At 40.7% G+C, this 18259-nt stretch overlaps 2 protein-coding genes across 14 annotated transcripts in view; both read left to right on the top strand.

Moving 5' to 3' along the window:
• Positions 1–1160: 1160 nt before the first annotated feature.
• On the top strand, positions 1161–15478 carry FYTTD1 (forty-two-three domain containing 1). The gene is made up of 9 exons (XM_085325074.1): positions 1161–1327; positions 4680–4811; positions 7932–8077; positions 9281–9393; positions 10596–10692; positions 11821–11882; positions 12749–12823; positions 13450–13576; positions 14758–15478. The coding sequence occupies exons 1-9, from the start codon at positions 1225–1227 to the stop codon at positions 14851–14853; spliced, it is 951 nt and encodes a 316-aa protein (XP_085181200.1). The 5' UTR covers positions 1161–1224; the 3' UTR covers positions 14854–15478.
• A 2411-nt stretch (positions 15479–17889) lies between these two features.
• LRCH3 (leucine rich repeats and calponin homology domain containing 3) overlaps positions 17890–18259 on the top strand; it is a 66969-nt gene continuing 66599 nt past the window's right edge. For all 13 annotated transcript variants that reach the window (XM_085325151.1, XM_085325146.1, XM_085325140.1 and 10 more), the window contains exon 1: positions 17890–18158. In XM_085325151.1, coding sequence (XP_085181277.1) covers positions 17921–18158 — 238 coding nt within the window. In that variant the 5' untranslated portion in view covers positions 17890–17920. The remainder of the gene's footprint in view (positions 18159–18259) is intronic.

Raw genomic sequence — 18259 nt, 5'->3', positions numbered from 1 at the left:
TGCTGGGGGCAAGGGAAGTCAACCTTTTAATGGCAGCCTCAACACAACTCCTGAAGAAACCAATGGGAGGTGTGGACAGTAATACAAGATGACCATTGTGAATAGGGAAGTGGATGAGGACTTTCCTTTCAGCATTTATTGCCTGATTTATGAAGGAAATCTGGTTTACGTGATCATACTGCCTGCCCATCTGTTCCTTCCCTTAGGAAAGAACTCACTAATTTCAACCAAATTTGAGCATAATGTAGAGATGTCAAAGATAATTACAGTCGCTCAAGTTTAATGAAGACAGTGGCTGGATGGAGAAAAAAGTGCCACTGAATGAAGTAGAGATCCCAGCCCCGATACAACTCGCAGCTCACTTCTTGGTATTTGTGTACTGCTGACCTATCAATGCACACAGCCCCAAAGAATGCAAATATACAGGAAAAAGCAGGCTTCACTAATTTTCTTGTTCAAAAAACAAGTTGTTCCCATTTTGTTCTGAATTTCTGAATCATGTGATTCTGAAAAAATCTGGAGAACATAACAACTCTGAAAAGAACCCAAAGAGGATAAAAGGTCAATGAACAGTCTTACTGTTTCATTTTTAAATGCCAGTTTTGAGCCTACTACGTAGTATTTTGGGACCGGAACCTATGTTTGAATCCTGGTGTCTGAAGATGTAAAACCCTAAGAAACTTGACTGCATTAGTACTGCTGTTTACAGAAGGGGCTGTTCGTCTTGCATTGGGACTGCAGGCAAAGGCGTCTCGCGTCCAGCTCCTCAGCCGAACACGCTCTCCCCTGCTCGGCKAGGACGGGCGCCCTAGGCCCAGGCCCGCCGCCCGCCAGCACAGGGCCCGCGCCACCCGGCCCGGCCCGGCGCAGCGGGCACGGCCTCGGCGGCTCCAGGCCCCCCCCCGCCCCCTCGCTGTACCTTCTCCTCCCGGCCGACAGGGGGCGGCCGCCTCCCGCACGGCGCCCGCTTCCAGGGCTGATGGGGGGTTACTGCGCATGCGCCCGTTTCCCGGGCTGATGGGGGTTACTGCGCATGCGCCCGCTTCATCAGGCTGATGGAGGGTTACTACGCATGCGCGGGAGACGGGCGTGTCCTAGCGCTGCCCGTGGCGGAGGCGGAGGGGGGTTGACGGCGCATGCGCCGCCGCACCCCGCGCATGCGCACGGTTCGCTCGCTGTTGGTTGAGGCGGTGAGGGGAGGTGGCGGTGGTCCTGCGGGAAGCCATGAGTGGTTTCGGGGCTGCAAAGCCGCTTCCGGGCTCCTCGACTGCGGCGGGGGCCCGGAACGGCAGCAGTGACAGCCTAGAGAAGATCGACATGTCTCTCGGTAGGAAAGGGCCTCGGGCCTGGCGTCCTGGGGGAGGGAGTGGAGGGGCGCGGCCTGAACCAAGTACCGGCACTTGGGGGTGGGGGGGCGCGGTCCGAAGCGAACCAACCGGGGTTTGCCGGGCTGCAGCGCGGGCGGAACCAACGGGGGGGGGATATAGGGGAGGCGGATTGCGCCAGCTGAAACGGGGGAGGGGGCAGGGCCCTACCATCTCCGGAGCGCAGCGGGGGGCGGCGGAGTGCGAGCAGGGCGCGATCCCCGACGGGGCCTGCGGGAGGCGGGCCGGGCCCTGGGCGCCCGGTGCCGGGGCTGCCGGACCGGGCTCGGTTCGGTTCGGTTCAGCGAGTGGGTCCGTTCGTTCCGCCGGTGGTGCCCGGAGCAGGCCTCGGGCGGGGCGCGGCGGTGACCCCGGCCCTGGGGAGCCTCCCGGGCCTGCCCGGCGCAGAGGCAGGGGTGAGCAGGGCGCAGCTCCGGCGCCCTTTCCTCGCCTCCCATCAGCTTTTGGGGTGGGTGACGGCAGGGCCCTTTTGTGACACCGCCAAAATAGTTCCTCGGTCAAATTAAACGCGATGTTCTTTATACCTGGTAGTTCCCTGCGGAAATCTGGCACAGATGACCCCCAGCTTTGCCTTGCAGAGTGTTTTTCTAATGGAGAGTCAGTGTGTTCRCACTTTTTTTTTTCTTGCAAAGACGTGAAAACGGAATAAAGTCTTCTCCCACGCTCCAGTTGGTTGTATTAGGAAGTTGCATAGCCTCATAAAAGAGCTGTAGAGCTGCCTCTCAGTGGTATCTGAGAGCCTGACACCCGTACCGTATACATTTCCGGGGGTATGTCAGACCGTCTCTGCTCTGGTCCTCTGTCCTGAGCCCTATAATGTTTGGGAGCACATTGCAGGAGTGTGTCTTCCAGTCTGGTTTTATCCAGCAAGAATCAGGTTTGTATGCCCCGAGGCTGCTCCATGAAGCTACCAAAGCATGGTGGATGGATATTATCAGGAGGCTTGCTTCAAAAAGTGGATTCACGATTTGAATTAGAGAGTTGATACAGATTCGACCTTTGTGGCTCTGCTTAAATGGATTTTTCATTTGTTGATGATCTGTCAGTTTTTTGTTTTGGCAGTAGACATAGCTTGGGAGACAATATACRGAGTTTTTCTGAATATGGAGTAGTAGTATTTTTATATAAATCTGTATTTATAGTGTAGCATGCTGAATCGGTATGTTTCTAGTGTTTCTAAGACTAAGAATCATTGATTCTGAGTAGCTAGTTCTATCTTCATACATTCTAATGTTTTTTTGGCCATATTCCTTTGAGTAAGTTGCAAGCAGGTTTCTGGACATTGACTAATACTAAATTGCAAATAACTTTTGCAGCGTCATGGATGACGCTTTATTTAAGAAGCTGTTGTGGGTGTGGATGTCCCATAACTTGTTTAGTTGAAGAGTAACTTGCATGAAAACAATCTTATACATGCCTGCTGTTCCCAAGTCAACGCCATGCTCTCTGCTGTGCAWTTTGGAATAAGCAAAGATTAGATGCAATCCCACATCTGTCATGATATCAGTAAAGCTGACATAATGATCTGGGGAGTCCTAAGATCTGGATCATAATATTGAGTATTTGGCCATGTATTAACAAAGATGAAAGCTATTTTTGTTGCTAATGTGTAGGGTGCAACTCATCTGAGGCTAAACTTCCAACTTGATAATATTTCTAGATTAAAACTACAGTCAGAACAGTACAATAATCTCTGATCTCAGGCAAGATAGGAGAATGCTTCAGGCTGCCTCATCTAACAGACATAGAATGTCCCAGTTACCTTTCATTTACCAAAACGAGAGAATGACTGAATCTTAAGTTCCTTTATATAAAAATTTGCAACTTTCTATACAGCAACAAGTTACCGTTTTGGAAGGACTGGACTTAATCAGGAACAGATGATCTATGAAACCAGGATCCATGTTCTTGGAACGTAGCAGTTTGTATTTCGGGTGTCCATTAAGCAGAATTACATATTCCATCCTAACAGGTTGAGAAGCTTTATTTTTTGCTCTGTGCCACTTTATTAGAGGTGTTAAGTTCAAGCAATGCTGGTGGCTAGGTACCACGATGATCAGTGATAGCTTCTGCTGTTCTTGAACTGCAGACTATTTTGAAGTGTCTCGGGTTTCCTTTGTTGTATAAAAAGGATAGCTGGGGAATCCCTGCACTAGGRATGGCAAAGAAGATTCTATAGCTGTCAAACCCGGTGACCTGTGTCTGTATTCCTTACCCTAAAGACTTTTTTCCTAATACTCAATCATTTTTGCAGTAAAGTAAGTTGATTTCCTCTTAGTATTTCTTCAGTGGGATGCAAAACAGCTGATAATATTTTGTGTTTTTTTTTCTTACCATTCTCTTTGTTCTACCCTATCCAAGTCCATTTGAACTCTGTTAAGTATAATAGTTCTCTTTGAGTCTTTCCCTGAGTCAAAAAGTGACATCCACATCTCTGTGGTAGCTCTCTGTTGCAACATTATACTCTTATCAGCTGTGCTTCCATGGTCTAGATGCAATGAAGTATATTTTGACATTTTCTTTCATGCTGTTTTTATAAACTAGCTAACATTCACATAAAAGTGTACTACAACATTGCTTTAGTCTTATCTCCTGAGCCACTTACCAGATTAGTGAGGGAAATAAAACTGGTATGACATCATTTGTTTGTGACAAACTTGCTGTTTACTTTTCATCAGTTTATTGCTTTATACATATTCTTAAACTGATTGATAACTTGTTCCACATTGTTTTCCAGGATAATAGGTAAGATGATTGGTTTGGTCTGCAGATCCCTGAGGGAGAGAGGTCTTACTTGCTTTTCTTTCTAATGATCTGGACCTCAGTGAGCTTATGAAGATAACTGATTGCCCAAGTTCTCCCTGCATGACTTTCTTTAGTACCTTTGGATGAAAGAACTGAGACTTGAACTGACATTTTGTCTGGAATTTGGAAAGTGGGAGTGAGATGCGGCTACCTTTTCTTTAAAGGTAGTATACAAAAACTAACAGACAGTCATTAGATTTAAAATACAATGCTTTACTAAACGACAAGTTTTCAGGCATCTTGAGTATTCTGAATGAATATAGCCACTTGTCTTTCTGCTGAGGTACTATACTATTAAAATAAGTACTGTAAGACTCATGGGGTCTGGATGTCTTACAGAGATRTTTCTGGAACCTTAACTTGTATATGCTGGCTTTGCAAGATTAACTGGTCTTTTTCACCTGAATCCAAGCTGCTAGATTTTTCTTCTTTAGAACTGGAATATATCCGCAGAGTGTTGAATCTTTTTTTTTYCCCTCTCACTTACAGATGATATAATCAAACTGAATAAAAAAGAAGAGCGAAAGCAGTATTCCCCCAAAATCAAAAGGGGACTTCAGCAGAACCGAACTCGGCAGTTCAGGACACCAGGCTCCAAGTGGGGAATCCAGCAGCAGAAAGGTATGTATGTCAAGCATAATGTGGGCTATACAGTAATTTTGTGAGTTGAAATGTAACCTACTGAAAATGTATGAACTGACATGGTCAGTTCAGGTATCTTTCAAATAATGCCAGATACAGTTTTGACAGTAATTCTGTTCTTTGTGATACATTTATGTTTGGCTTTGTATCTGATTTGGTGCAAGAACCGCAGTGATTCCTTTTGACCAACAGGGAGCTTGGATTTTTGGACTCTTCTCCTTCAAGGAAGGCTTGGTTTTCACTCCAGTTTTTCATTTTAATTTGAGAAGTTATGTTGATACTTTGTCCTTCCTCAGAGATGGGTAATGCTGATGGAGGCTTTGTGCAAAAGAGCCAGCGTATTTGTATTTGCTGGGTAAAATTTTTCTAATAGCTATTGCTGCAGACTGCAGTGCTGTCTCTGGGATATACGAAGGGATAGTCCAGAGTGTCTGACTTGGCTTTTCTGGTTAAGCCTTTGGGCCACAGAGAATCATAGAATCAGTAAGGTTGGAAGGGACCTCTGGAGATCATCTAGTCCAACACCCCAGCTCAAGCAGGGTCACCTACAGCATGTTAGGTGGGGTTGCATCCAGGCAGGCCTTGAAGATCTCCAGAAAAGGAGACTCTACAAACTCTCTGGGCAACCTGTTCCAGTGCTCTGTCACTCTCGCAGTGAAGAAATTCCCCCTCACGTTCAGGTACCATGTTGGGTTTCTTAACCCGTGTTTATGCAGTGAAGTAGAAAACTGGGGAGAAAATACTGAAGGAGGGGGGGCATGAGAGGAAGAGTACACAGTAACAACTTATTGTAGATTCCCAGAGTAGCTCTCAGCTTTTTCAATAAACAAGTTTTACATCCTAAAATGATTCTTAGGTGTTAGTCCAGTACAACTAGCACTTGCTGAAGTAAAGACTGCTTTTACTGTATGTTTAATTTTAAAAAGAACTTTTTCAGCACTGGACGATTTAAGAAAAAAATATGAAAATAATACTGTCTAATCAAAACGTTTATCACTTCAGTCCAAATTAATGAGGTGTTTAATATATACATTTTTTTCCATAGTATCAAAATGCACATCTTCCTAAAATGCTGCTGTATTCACAGGAGTCCCCATTTTGTCTTTATTATTGCTTAATATTTGTTCTAGCACCAGTCCTTGCTCAGCATCCTATATGAAAATGACTTTTGGGAGCAATGGAATGTCCTATAGCTCAGGCTCCAAAAAAGTCTTCCTTTTTATACAGGCAGTCATGGAAGAGTTACTTAATATGCATATCTTTTGTAAATTGGTGACAGTCAAGGAAAATGTTTGAGGTTCCTCAGCCTAAGTGTAAGTATATTTGTGGAGATGAAAGAATAAGTAATTTTAAGTGGTAGATAATCAAATATGTAAATGTCTTTTATAATTGTGATTGGCAATGCAGTTCTTTATAGGGTGCCCAAAAGAATCAAATAATGGAGTATATATAGTCTAAGATATTAATATTAGACTATTAGAAGGAATTTGAGCTGAAAGTGTAAAATTCTAAATACAGTTGTGTTGACTGTTACTTTCATTTTGTGAAATTCTCCCTCACTGACTGCCTTTTTTTCCAGGAAAAGGCAAAATATTTTTGTAGAACAACCAAATTTGTGACATATTGAAACATTGTGAATAGCTTTAACTACTCCTTCCTATGCAGCTCTGCATATTTCCTCCCATTGAAAGCAAACCTTTTTATTTCACCTTGAGCAAAAGATATCAAATAATTATTCTGAGCATTTTGGTTATTACTTGTTTATGACCAATAGATTTATTGTTGCTCTGTTGCCACTGAAGTTACTCTGACAGGTGGCAACTCCTCTGTTGTTTGCAGTCAGCTGGAGAAACCACAAATGGTTAGCAGGATTCAATTCTCTGCGGTTTTAGAAATGGCTGCCAAACACTTTAGAAAGACAGAGGAACTTGAGCTTGGACTTCTAGGGGAGAAACGGGGAGGAGAACATTGTTCATTTAAAAGTTGACCTTGCTGATGCGCATAATGCAGCCAGGAAGCACCCTGGGCAGTCTGAGCTAACTTTGAAATTGTCACTGAGAGCAGAGGTTGGTCCGGAGAGCTTCTGAGTTCCCCTGCAGCCTAAATAACTCTATTTCTCAGCTTTTTGACTCTGAGAGAAGAGCATTTGCTGACAGTCCACATAGCACTGCCTCAACTGCAAATTTACTCAGGCTAGGTTCTTGTCAGTGAATTATTGAATGCCATGGCTCCTGTCTCATGAAGAAGGACAGATTTATCCTCAGTGTTGTAAATCRGATATATCAAAGCTGGATGTGTGTGTTATTTGCTATAGAGCTGTCTTCTATATTCTCAAAATCTGAGGTTCTAGAGGGTGTGATATTTTGGGAAAAAAACTGAAGCATGGTCTCCTTTCATAGCCTGAAGCTAAATGGCTGCAGACAGTTAACCAAACTCTTGTAACTAGAAATTTGAGATGTTATACTATGGACCATGGGTTCACAAATATTTTACACTCAAAGAATACTGACAGTTCTTAGTTTCTTCTAGACCACCATGCAAACTTCTAATTGAAAACAATGTAATTATTAAGAAGTATACAACTTACATCACGTGGTTTTGGGGGCCACTTGCTATGTTGTTTTTTCTTAAGCCAAGTCTTGAGAACCACTGATCTAAATAAGTAGGCTTGGAAGTCAGGTGTTCTTTAATTAAGCTGGTTATTTAAAGTTTGCTGGATGACTGAGGAGCTGGATCATTTAATTTTATTACTGTTAGGTATTTGACTAGGGGCCATTTGAGGCCTATGTCACGTTTTCTATGACAGAATGCATTCTAAATTGTCCCTGCACAAATGCCAAATAATAACAGATTTTCAGCGGGAATTATTATAATAAAGTGTAGCAAAACTGATCTGTGTGGGAAACTGATTATTGTGCTAGGTTTAGGGCCAGACCTGTGTAAACTAAATGACCAAATTGTTTGCAAATGTAGTAATTACTTCTTTAAGACATAAACTGTGCAGCCAAGTAACTTGAAGTGTCTGCAAAGCAGACAAATCTTAAAGCAATAACCTTTTTCCTTCAGTAAGAGTTGTTGAGCTCTTTATCCTTTTTGTAGGTTATGGTAAAAATCGTTTGGGACGCAGAAAGAAGGTAGCAGGGAAGAAGCGTTCTTATGGAGTTATAACTGGCTTGGCAGCCAAGAAAGCAATGGGTTCACGCAAAGGAATTAGTCCTCTGAACAGACAGCCACTTAGTGAGAAGGTAATTAGTGCAATTCTAATGGCTCATATAATTGTCTACATTAGATGTAACCCTGACTTTGCTAAAAGTATGGACAGATTAAAAATATGGAACACATGCTTTAGAATAGCGCTGCTKAAAATATTATAATATGCTGGTTCTGAAATTATGCATAAGCATCTAATATAACCTTTTATTAAATCAGTGATGACAAGTGTTGCTTGAGTTCTTGTTTGTTTTTTGGAGGATGTCTGATGACTAGTCCTGAATACACTTAAAACTACTTGAAAGTTTTTGAACACTGAATTGGATTGCAAATCATGAAAATCGTAGTGCAGCAATATGTTCTGTGCAAGGGGTACCTGGAGGTAATTTGTGCAAGTAAAGCTCACAGAGTCACAGAATATAATTCTTTTTTTTTCCCTCCCTTTTACATTGCTTTATGACAAACCAATGATGCAGCAGACGTGCAGGTGCTAAGGATGTACATCTTATAAAAGAATTGAAGTTTTGCAAAGTACTTGCTTCTCTAAACAGGCTCCCTCTGCCACTCTCAAGTGTATTGTTACCTGCTCCATCTACTCAAATATTGTAGTTTGGATTGCTTTGGGGTTTGTTTGTGAAGAAGAGTAATTTTAAAGGTATATGGAGCATGTATATTGTCAATTATATGTAGGGAGATACAATAGTGAAAAAGTAGCCACTAAACTCTGCTTTTTGGCCTGATAATGAGGGGAATATATAATTTGTGAAAGTGTAGATCACTTTTAAACTATACTGGATTGTGATAGGTAGGCAAAACCAAACATATTCTATATGCAGTGTAAAAATCAAAACTGAAGAAAAATTTCCAATGCCATGAAAACTGGAAAAGCTTGAACCAGAAAAGATGTTTAAGCCTCTTAGAGCTGCTTGTAATATCTTCAGGAAAACACAACAAAAAATCTTTTGAATTTCTCATATGATTTTAAGCAAAAAGGTTTAAGCRCACACAATCATTTTATACAAGAGGGAAATACTGAATTGAAGTGGCTCTAATTTAGTGTATTTATTACTTAATTAATTATTTCTGTTTTTTTTTCCTTAAAATAGAAAGGGACCAAATGAAAAATAAATGTACTTTCAGGTTATAGCTATATGGTTCCCGATTCTATTTTGTGTGTGTGTACACGTTATACATGTATTCAGTGTATCTTTTTTTTTTTTTTTTTTTTTTTGCTTAAGAATGCACAGAGGAATTACCCAGTTTTGAAAAAGAAAACAACCCTGCAGAGACAATCTGAAATGCAGAGAAAACAAGCACCAGCCCTCAGGAGGCCTGTCCCACTAAACAGAAGGTAAAATATCCAAGTCTCCTTTCTAAACTCTTCTTAATAACTCTCTGTATTGCATTTTTGTTTCTGACAGGACTGACTTCATGAAAAGATGGCAGGTACTGGTAGKAGTAGTAATAGGGTAAAACTTCATACACTCATAGTCTTGACAAATTTGAAGGCTGAGCATGTGAGAAACATGGTCTCAGATACAAAGCCAGGTATTTAACATTGTGTAGAGCACTTGGAGTACATTTATTTGTGAAAAACTAGTACTCTGCCTTCATCTAAAGCATAGACAGTCTGTATGAAAATGGCCAATTTATGGATTTCTATAGCTTTGAAGTGAAAACCATGATTTAATTTCTAAACAAAGTATCTTTATGGAAGCTGGTGCCATCTTCAGTTTCATAAAAGCCATTGCATGTTTTATTTGTACTAGAATTAACCTGTTTCTGTTACACTGCAATTGAACTACTTTCTACGATGAAAATATTCACTATGTGACTGTATTGTGGAAATTGTAAATGAAACTTGTTCATARTTCTCATTTAGTCCATTGCCCATAATCTGGCCTAGGGCTTAACAGCTAAGAGTCTCACTGGAAGTGATTTTGACAAGTGAACTGTAATAGCTTAACTATCAGCTTTGTTTTTTGTGGGGAAGAATGTTAATCTTATTCTGTTTACACCATTAGGCTGTTTCTCTTGGAGGCTACAGCATAGCTAAAAGAGATTGGGCTGGTATGCCAGGCAGGGTGCTCTGCAGAGGCGTAGTGAACAACACTCAGCTTTTTAATACTCAAATTGTAACATATTTAGACAGAAAATTCTGTTCTGAATCTTGATTTATTGTTATTTTTTTTTAACTCCAAATCCAAATTTTCAATCCAATTAGCAATCTAAGTACTGGAGGATATTGAACAAAGTGAAAAAACAGAATTAATGACTACTGTTCTATGACGCACACATAGGAATCCTAGATCTCTGTGTAACAGAAGTGATTTCTCCATTCAACTACATTTTTCCTTAACTACATGAATTGTAGTTATGACTAAAGGTGTTCTATTCCTAATAGGTGAGAAGGTTGCAACTGAAATGTCTAGCGTCAGAGGCWGCATTGCAATGTCCTTAGAGATGTATTGGGCAGTTTTTTGACTTTCGTATGGTCTTTTTAAAATGTTACTTATGGGAACCTGTAATAACTCTATTTTATAAATATTACAGGAATAACGTACAATCCACTTTTACCAGAATTGGAAACAAACTAAATCAACAGAAAGACACTCGTCAAGCAACTTTTCTGTTTAGAAGGGGTCTGAAGGTAATAAAAATTACTTAAACAAAAGTTGTGCCACAGATTCTAAGCTAACCTACATAACACAACTACCATTAATGAAACGCCTCTGAATATCAGATCTGAGGAGAAACTTCAAGTGATCTGTAGATTAGGTATATGTTTTTCTGGGGAGCTGTACTTGTTCTCTTCTTTTATTGTAACAATATAGTCTTCCTTACTATTCTAGCCTAACTGAATTGTTCTGAGGGGCATGGAACTTGTCTGAGTGTTTGAGAATAGTTGCAAGCTATTACTTTTTTAGTCTTATAAATAAATGTTTGAAAACTGTACATTGCTTTCTAAATTTGTTTTCACGTGAAGGATGGAACAGAAATATATTTGAGAATTCTGATTATGTCCACTTTATCTGCATGTAAATGCTTTTTAGTACCTTTGAGTAAGATGAAGTAAATAGGAGAGTGTGTTTTGAACAATCGTGGGTGCTCTTGATTTTCATTTGCGCCTTCATTCTGCGTCTACTATCACTGTGATTGTTTGTAGCTGCCACCTTCCATCCATATGTATTGCAGAATTGGGAATACAGACAGAATCGGGAGGGAGAATAACAAAACCAAACTCCTTTAGAGAAGATGTAGAACTTAATGGCATATTGAATATTATGTGTGTTAAAATTGATCAGTTTAGGAGCTACCCATGTTTTTCTTACTGGCCTTGTAATATTTTGGTGCATCTTGGTAAAGTATGTGTTTTGAGATCTTTAAATGTTTCCTGTTTTGACCATCTCCCAGTATTTCTTCTCTAATGTTGCCTGTCTGTAGGGATATATGTGTGATTTTTTTTTTTTTTTACCATTGATTTTCTGTTTTCTTTCCTGCGAGTGCAGATGGACCCTCTCCTACATCTCTTTATTGCTTAGGTTACTGTCATTGATGATTACTTCTAAATCCTTTCATATTCTTAGTTATTTTCTTCCAATATCTTATGAAGGTAATAGAATAGTTGTCTTTGAAGTCCCTCTGAAAGTATAGCCTAGTTTGTGCAAAATGTACAAACATCTCTAAACTTCTGGTTTTGAACTGCTGTATTTCTAGCAGCTACAATGGGAGTTGAAGCAGTTTTCAAGATCTGGTGTCCGTATTGATGTGCTTTCAGGTGCAGGCCCAAGTGCAGCCAGCAGACGATCTAGATAATCAGACAGTAAAGAGAACCCGTCAGTAAGTATTTCATTTGACAAACTTCAGTTTAGTTACTTGTTTGTACTCATGCTTTAGTTTTGGATCTAGCTTCTGCTCTTAGCTACGATAATTGCTTTTTTTTTTTTTTTTTTTTTTGCCTTTACGTATCTGAACTGAATGACAGTGGTCCTCTCCCTATTTTTCCCAGTTGTTTATCCTAAACTATCTTTTAAGTTAACCAAGATGCATTTGTTTGCATAAGATGCTCACAAGAATGAAGGAAAAGGTGCTAGCAAGACAGACCAGTCACTGCCACTCGTGAATACTGTATGGACTAGGAGAAAAATTAAGATGTCAGCACTCTCCTAAGCGCCTCATGTAAATTCCATTTTATCTAATATATGTATAGAACTTATGAAGCAGTTAAAAAATGTGAGACAATACTACTTTAATACACTTCTCATATCATTCTCTTCTTGCTAAGCTCTTTCAAACTTGGTTGCTGGTAACACAACAGGTTGAGTAAACAGCATATGCCACAGAGCTATAGTCTGTCACTTTTGATGTGCTGTGAAGGACAATTTGGCTGCATCTGTGGCAAGCAAAAGGGAATATTTTTTTAAAGTACAAACATTTCAATCAGTGTGGCAGTATTGGTGTATCTTGGCAGCATGTGATCCGGGGTTTACCTGAGCAGGCTTAGATAATATAGAGGATACCGAAGTCAGTAGCCAGCTTTTTATACTTCAGCATATGCAGATTGTTTGTCTGTATGCAGTCTTTGCAGTGGCCCATGTTATGAAATCTTGCATGTTCTTTATTAGCCAGTATTTGAGACACACATTTAAAGATGCAAAAGTGTTGCTGAAATTTTGATTGGGATGATTTCTTTGTTTTCCAACTAGATGGCGAACTTCTACCACAAGTGGAGGGATTCTGACTGTATCTATTGACAACCCAGGAGCAATCATAAATCCAATGTGCGTAATAAAAGTAGTTCTAAAGTGTCCTTAACATAACTGAAATCACTGTTCCTGAGCCATTTAGCAATTTCTTTGCAGATACTATTTCAGATGACTTCAAAGTGAGTTCTTCTTGTGAAAGCTGTTAAAACTAGCCCCTTTTTGAGTGTTTCTGAACTGTGTTTGAATAACATCACAACTGATTTTCACAAGGGACTTCCTGATGAGGAGCTTGATGTGGCATAAAGTTGCATTGTGTTGGGCTGGTAGGTTTTCACCTTCTCTGCCTGTTCCAAATCAGGCCACGCTGTGGCAGTTTTCCTCCCCTACTTGAATAAAAATGAATGAGCATCTAGTTGTTGAATGATGATAATAGTTTCTTCCTGATTCATAAAGATATTTTTTGGAATTGTCTTTAAAGAAAGCATTACTGTGTTTGTTTTTTAAGTTGAAGGTACTGTTGTGTTTCATGATTAGCCTTTTTTTTAATTAGCGGTACTTACTCTGTAAGGATACCTGTATCTACTTTTTTTTGTATTTACAACACAGGCTAATTAATAGTCAAAACTGTTATTCTATCAGCAGTAAGGCTTTGTTGCTTAAAAACTTGTATTCACTATGTTTGTTTTAATGTTCTTTCATAGTTCCCAGAAATTACGATTAACTCGTACTCCTGTGCCCCCGTTTCTGATGAAGAGGGATCAGTCTGAAGAGAAGAAGATTCCCAAAGGGGTTCCTTTGCAGTTTGATATTAATAGTGTTGGAAAACAGGTAAAAGCAGATTCCTTCCTGAACTGTGGAGTAGTTCCAAGATAGATAAAGATGGTGAGCCAGGCACTTCACTGCTAGTAGTGACAGAAAGAGCGGACTAGTAACTACTTCGTGTTTCCACTTCCAGTTCTTCCGCTAACTTGTTATGTAACTTCAAGCAAATATCTGCCCTTCTGTTCCTGCTCCCCTGGTTTAAGTCTGCATACCCATGTGCTTTGAGTGGGATTTAAAATGCTGAGTATCTGTAAAAGTCTTGTGATGTTACTGCTGCCTGAATCAGCAAGTGTGTGCAATTCAGGGATGAGCTGCTTTTGCTCGTGTAACTTGCATGGAAACTGGCATCTGAATTTTGTTACTCTTCAGCTACAACAGGCCAACTTTTGTTATGCAACTAAGGAAAATCAATTGGCATGGTATAAATGTTTCAGAGACTAATAAATTTTCAAGAGTTTCATGAAGACAGATAGGTGGGTGCAGGAGAAAGAATCTTAATGCTCTCACTGAAAGGATTCTGACCAGGTCACAGAGTTAGGCACTGGAGAACTCAACCACAAGACTAGGCTGTTCTTGTAATCAACTTACTACTGCCTTCTGCAGAAAACAGGGAGTCAGAAAGTCAGTCCTTACTTGTTCCTTCCATAAACAAATAGTGTGTTGCAAATAGTCTACTATTACACTATTATATATATATATATATATATATATATATATATATATATATATATATATAAATGTCGGACTAGATGCCAGTCTGCTGCCTCAGCTGGATGGACTGGAAAATAACCTGTGTTAAAGTAGTTAGAAATCTGCATTTGTTGAAACTGCATAGAATCCATGCTTGGAAAGGAGTCTAGTGAAAGTTCCATTTTTCATTCTGTCCTCAATTTAATTTTCTTACAATTCTCTGAATTCATTCTGTCTTGTTTGTACCATACATTCTTAATGAATTCCAATAAGTGTTAGCTGTTGATATATACTCCATTCTGATTTCTAAATAATACAGGAAATGGTGAAACCAAATTAAATCAGGGCATTTGGATTTTTTTAATCTTAGTTAGACATGCACTTAAGAAGTCAGGTGATGATGCAGAATGAGGAAAGAGTTATTCTTGTCTCTATTACTTTGTTTAAATTAACGTAACATCTTTCAAGTGTATAGTGAAATTAAATTTATTTTCCAGACGGGGATGACTTTGAATGAGCGTTTTGGGATCCTGAAGGAACAAAGAACAGCGCTGTCCCAGAACAAAGGAAGCCGTTTTGTAACCGTGGGCTAACCTGTCGAATGGACTTGAGTACTGAACCCACCTATCTAAGAAACTGAGATAAAAGTGGGCAGAAGAATACAGCATACGTCACTGAAATTCTCCAAGCTTCTTGCTAAGATAGTGGCAGAGCTAACTATCTTTATTACATTTACTTTGAACAGTGAAAGACATGATGCCCTGGGGTGAAAAATAATGGGGAAACCAATCTGCTGGAGTGGCACCATGATCTAGCTGAAAAAGATTTTGTTGCTCAGCTGATGACAAACACTGATTTTTGGTTCGTCTTGCAACCAAAATACAAATATGAGGATAAAAGTTTGGGGTTTTTTGTTTGTTTTTGTTTAGGAGTGCTCAATATCTGTGCTTTGATTCCCCTAGTAAAGACCGTTAGTGTTTTCATTACAATCCCATTTTTAGGGTGTTAGGGACTGTCTATAAACTTCCCTCTGGACTGCAGTTTGGCACAGAGCCTCAGTCTGAATACTTTTGGTAGTGATGTAGCGCATTTTTTCATGGGAACATTAGTTGTAATTCTTTATGTTTTTGATGTTCTTCCCCCCCCCCCCTTCCTTGGAGACTAAATATTTTGCATCCTCAGTTTCTCAAATAAAGCTGTTAGCTGAGACCCAAAATATGTAATTGGGATGGAGACTATTCTACTCTTTTCCTTACATATGGTCCAGATCACACTGGAGGAATACTTCACAGGCAGTATGGGCATAGTTTATATTACAAATAGATGAAGTTCATCAGCATCCTCTGCAATGGAGTATGTCTGTCTCCTTTTTTTCCTTAAACTTCTATTTTCTATTTTTTTTTGTATTTTTTTTCCATAAACTTAATGCAATAACTTCACATTTTTTGAATAATTTTGTAGGAATAAATACAACAGTTCAGAAGAAAGTGGTATGGTAGAGTTCCTTACCTTCCCAGACACAGGATTCTTATCTTGCCCCAGAGAGTTTTCCTTGTCCTTCAGAAATGACCAGAGGCAAGCAATTTAATGGCACTTGTTTGTATATACCAAAGAGAGGTAAGATGTGAAGCTGATCAGCAGTGGTCAGGCATCTTGAAGTTGGTTAAGCTGGGGAAGAGTTGCAGGAATGAAGCTCTTAGTCTGCCAGCATGTGTAAGGCATTAAATAGGTGCACTTACTTAATGCCTGGTTTAATGCATCAGAATCTGAAGGATGGTAACAATTGGGGCTCCTTATTGTAAATTTATACCATTCCTACAAATGAGGCACATGTTCAGAATTAACTTGGTGACAAAATTGCTTCCAATCTAGGAAGTGATGAACCACCTAACACTGTTCTCCGGCAATGTGATCGAGGTACAGCCAGATAAAAGAATTGTTGACTGGCTGTATCCACAAATGTTTATGGTGTGTAAAGTCATTCTAATTACTCCTATTTTCCTTGAAGAATTTACATTTTACTTCTTACAAAGATGATTTCCTTGCATTTTTATCTCAAATTCAAAGTTGACTAGCTGTTTTCCTGAACTTGTGTTGAAGAGCATTTGACAGTAGAAGGGCTTTCTGTCATATAGCAGTTTTAAAGTCAGAATGCATCCTTGACACTATATAGTACTTAAAAGCTTATTTTTAATGTTGAAAAATATACCTTAGCAAAAACAAACTAAAAGTAATGGTGTTAAGATTTTTTTCTTAATTACTAATAGATTTTTCTGGGAAAAAAAATCCCACTGTTAGAACTTGAGTAGATAATGTGGTGTTAGTCATCCTGTTTCAGTGTATACGTTTTCCATGTGCCAGGATGCAACAAAAAACATTCTTTTGCATCAACATAGATGCAAAACATTGATGCAGTGCATCAAGAAATGCTAGTTTGTATTTAATGAGAAGATGCTTTACACTGTACCTTTTGGTATTTTTTGGAGAAGTTATTACATTTGATCTATTCTGAAGCTGTTAATTTTTTTTTAATAAAACGTTACAGGTTTCATACTTTCTTGTTCCTGTTATAACCACTTGGGCAATATATTGGTTATATAAATATTCTGATATCCTTCAAGGGGTTGTTAATGATTTAATCATTATTAAATGTATGAAGACTATATCAAAAGTTAGTCTAATTTAAAGGGAGCTTGTGTTCATTTCCAGCTTAGAATTCTGAAAAATGAGCACTTACCGCACTGGTCCTGTATAAGCTCATTTGTATCTGAAAAATACATTAATAACTGATGTTCTTAGTAGCACTGTTTGACTTACTGGTTTGGTCCAATTATAGTACCAAATACCTTAATCTGTCAGATCACATATTGCTATGATATTTCTTGCTAATAGGAAGTCACTGTAATCTAAGCATTTTATTACAGGATCAGTGTGAACACCCTGATAAACCACTGTGTTGTGTTGTCAAGTAAGGAGCCTGGCAAAGAGATGCTGGCAGGAGCTATTTGTATGTAAGCAGTGATACTGCTGCTGTTAACTGTACGTGGGGAAAATACTGCCTATAAGATACTGAGTATGGTGAGCTCCTGTCCTGGCACATAACTCTCTGAAGTCCTTATTTTTTCATTACCAGCTAAAATTTGCGTGGTTGCCAGCTTCAGACGGTGTTCAGACATGCAACCAGATTTTTTTCCTTTCATTTGTTTATTTTTCTAAGCAGCAAGTCCGTGCTTCCTGAAAGTAAGACAAGCACATATTCAAACAGTGTGACCTTTTTTAAGGATTGGCCGCTTGGGCGCTATCCAGGTGCTAGAAAGCCTAAGTCGGTGGAAGTTGCCATGTGGCATCCCACTCAGGTGGGGTAAACCAGAATTTATGCTGGACCTTAGGTGAGATTTGGGCGCTTGACAAGGGGAGGTGGGCATGTTTTTGCACCCCGGGTGCTCGGAGCAGGGGGGAAAAGCAGCCCCGAACGGAGCCTGTTCCAGTTTTTTGGCAGGTGCCTCCTGCTCGCTGCTCTCTGCTGGGGGGGGCGCATGCGCTCTACGCGCCCTGTCAGTGTGTGGGCGTGCGCATGCGCCCTCCGTGCCAGTCCCTGGGCTTTGCCGCGCCTGCGCAGTGCCGCGCGAAGCCGGAGCGGCGGAGGGCTGCGGCGGGGAAATGGCGGCCGCGGTGCTGGCGGCGCCGGAGGGCGGCTCTGCTGTGATGCCGGCGGGGAGCTCGGCGACATGTCCCCCTCCGGCGGGGCCGTCGGGCCCGGGCTCGTGGAGCCGCTCCTTGGACCGGGCTTTGGAAGAAGCGGCGGCCAGCGGCACCCTCAGCTTGAGCGGCAGGAAGCTCCGCGACTATCCGCGGGCCAGCGCCGCCAACCACGACCTCAGCGACACCACCCAGGCCGGTGAGGGAGCGGGCGGCGGGGCGAGGGCTGGAAGCGGCGCGGAGGGGGCCGGGGAAACGCCCGCCACACCCCCGCCGCGCCCTGCCCTCACCGCGCCCCAG

This window comes from Rhea americana, unplaced genomic scaffold (assembly GCF_003343005.1).
Source record: "Rhea americana isolate MKP2758 unplaced genomic scaffold, rheAme1 scaffold_96, whole genome shotgun sequence".
NCBI lineage: Eukaryota > Metazoa > Chordata > Aves > Rheiformes > Rheidae > Rhea > Rhea americana.
This window is presented reverse-complemented; position numbering and strand designations above follow the sequence as displayed.